Consider the following 1,241-nt stretch of genomic DNA (forward strand, 5'->3'; position numbering starts at 1 on the left):
GCTGGCTTGCACCCCGGCACGTTGGGGGGCGACAGCCCCAGGGTCTCTGCTGCGTGGTCCCCGGCTCTGTGTCTCCTGCCTGGAGGCCAGCACGGCTCAGTGGGGAGCGAAGTCCAGGCGGGGGGGCGGGGGACGCAGGGGGGACGGACGGACGCAGCTGATCCTGCTGGCGGGGGCAGGTTCCCACGCCTGGCGCTGCCAACTGCATCCCCAATGAGGGGCCCTGTGTGGGGGGCCTGGCACGACGCCCGTGGTGCCCCCTGCCTGGAGGGGGGGGCGGGTCCTTCCTCGGGGACTCTGCCTCCCCCCGGCCCGGAGCCGGGTTACACATTAACCCCCTATTTGCTCAGATGGCGAGAAACGGGGTCAGAGAGTGATGGGCGGGGCAGCAGGGGGCGCTCTCCCCCGGCAGGCAGGGCTGGCCCCAGGCCGGGGGACCTCTCCAGCCTGCCCCCCGGGAAATGGGGGCTCCCTTAGCCCCTGCCACCCCAGCCACTCGTCCCTCTGTCCCGCAGGTTTTGCCAGGTGGATTCTGTGCCGCCCTGGACCGGCTGCTGCCCGTCGGCCCCTGGAGACCCATCAGCACCTTCTTCAAGGTTAGTGCCAGCCCGGACGCTTGGGTTCTCTGTGTCTAGTAGTTGGGGGGCGGGGGGCTGGGAGCCAGGACTCCTGGGTTCTCTCTCTGGATCTGGGAGGGGAGTGGGGTCTAGTGGTAAGAGCAGGGGGGGCTGGGAGCCAGTATTCCTGGGTTCTCTCCCCGGCTCTGGGAGGGGAGTGGGATCTAGTGGTTAGAGCCAGGGGCCAGGATGCCTGGGTTCTTTTCCAGGCCTCGGACCTGCGGGTGGACTTGACCAATGAGCCGAAGACCAAGCCGGAAGTGGGGCAGCTGCAGTTCGGGAAGCACTTCACCGACCACATGCTGATGGTGGAGTGGGACCGGGAGCGGGGCTGGGGCCAGCCCCACATCAAACCCTTCCAGAACCTGAGCCTGCACCCGGCCTCCTCCGCCCTGCACTACGCTGTGGAGGTGAGTTGGGGGGGGGGTATTCCCGGGCCCTGCGATCCCAGGGGGACGGCGTCGCAGCCTGGGCAAGGAGGCCCTGGATAACCAGACCCCACCCCAGAGCCAGCCGCATCCCAGCCCGGGCGAGGGGTGCCCAGATACCTCCCCCAGAGCCAGCCGCATCCCAGCCTGGGCGAGGGGTGCCCAGATACCTCCCCCAGAGCCAGCCGCATCCCAG

The 1,241-nt window shown here is 69.1% G+C and overlaps 1 protein-coding gene across 1 annotated transcript; it reads left to right on the top strand.

The window, feature by feature from the left end:
- Positions 1-515: 515 nt before the first annotated feature.
- LOC112124885 (branched-chain-amino-acid aminotransferase, mitochondrial-like) lies at positions 516-1,027 on the top strand (the record flags this gene model as incomplete). The annotated part of the gene is made up of 2 exons (XM_024223345.3): positions 516-596; positions 827-1,027. Coding segments are annotated over 2 exons (282 nt in total), but the record flags the coding sequence as incomplete, so codon positions are not given.
- Positions 1,028-1,241: the final 214 nt, after the last annotated feature.

The sequence above is a fragment of the Terrapene carolina genome, unplaced genomic scaffold, assembly GCF_002925995.2.
Source record: "Terrapene carolina triunguis isolate 2854851 unplaced genomic scaffold, T_m_triunguis-2.0 Scaffold23743, whole genome shotgun sequence".
NCBI classification, from domain to species: domain Eukaryota; kingdom Metazoa; phylum Chordata; order Testudines; family Emydidae; genus Terrapene; species Terrapene triunguis.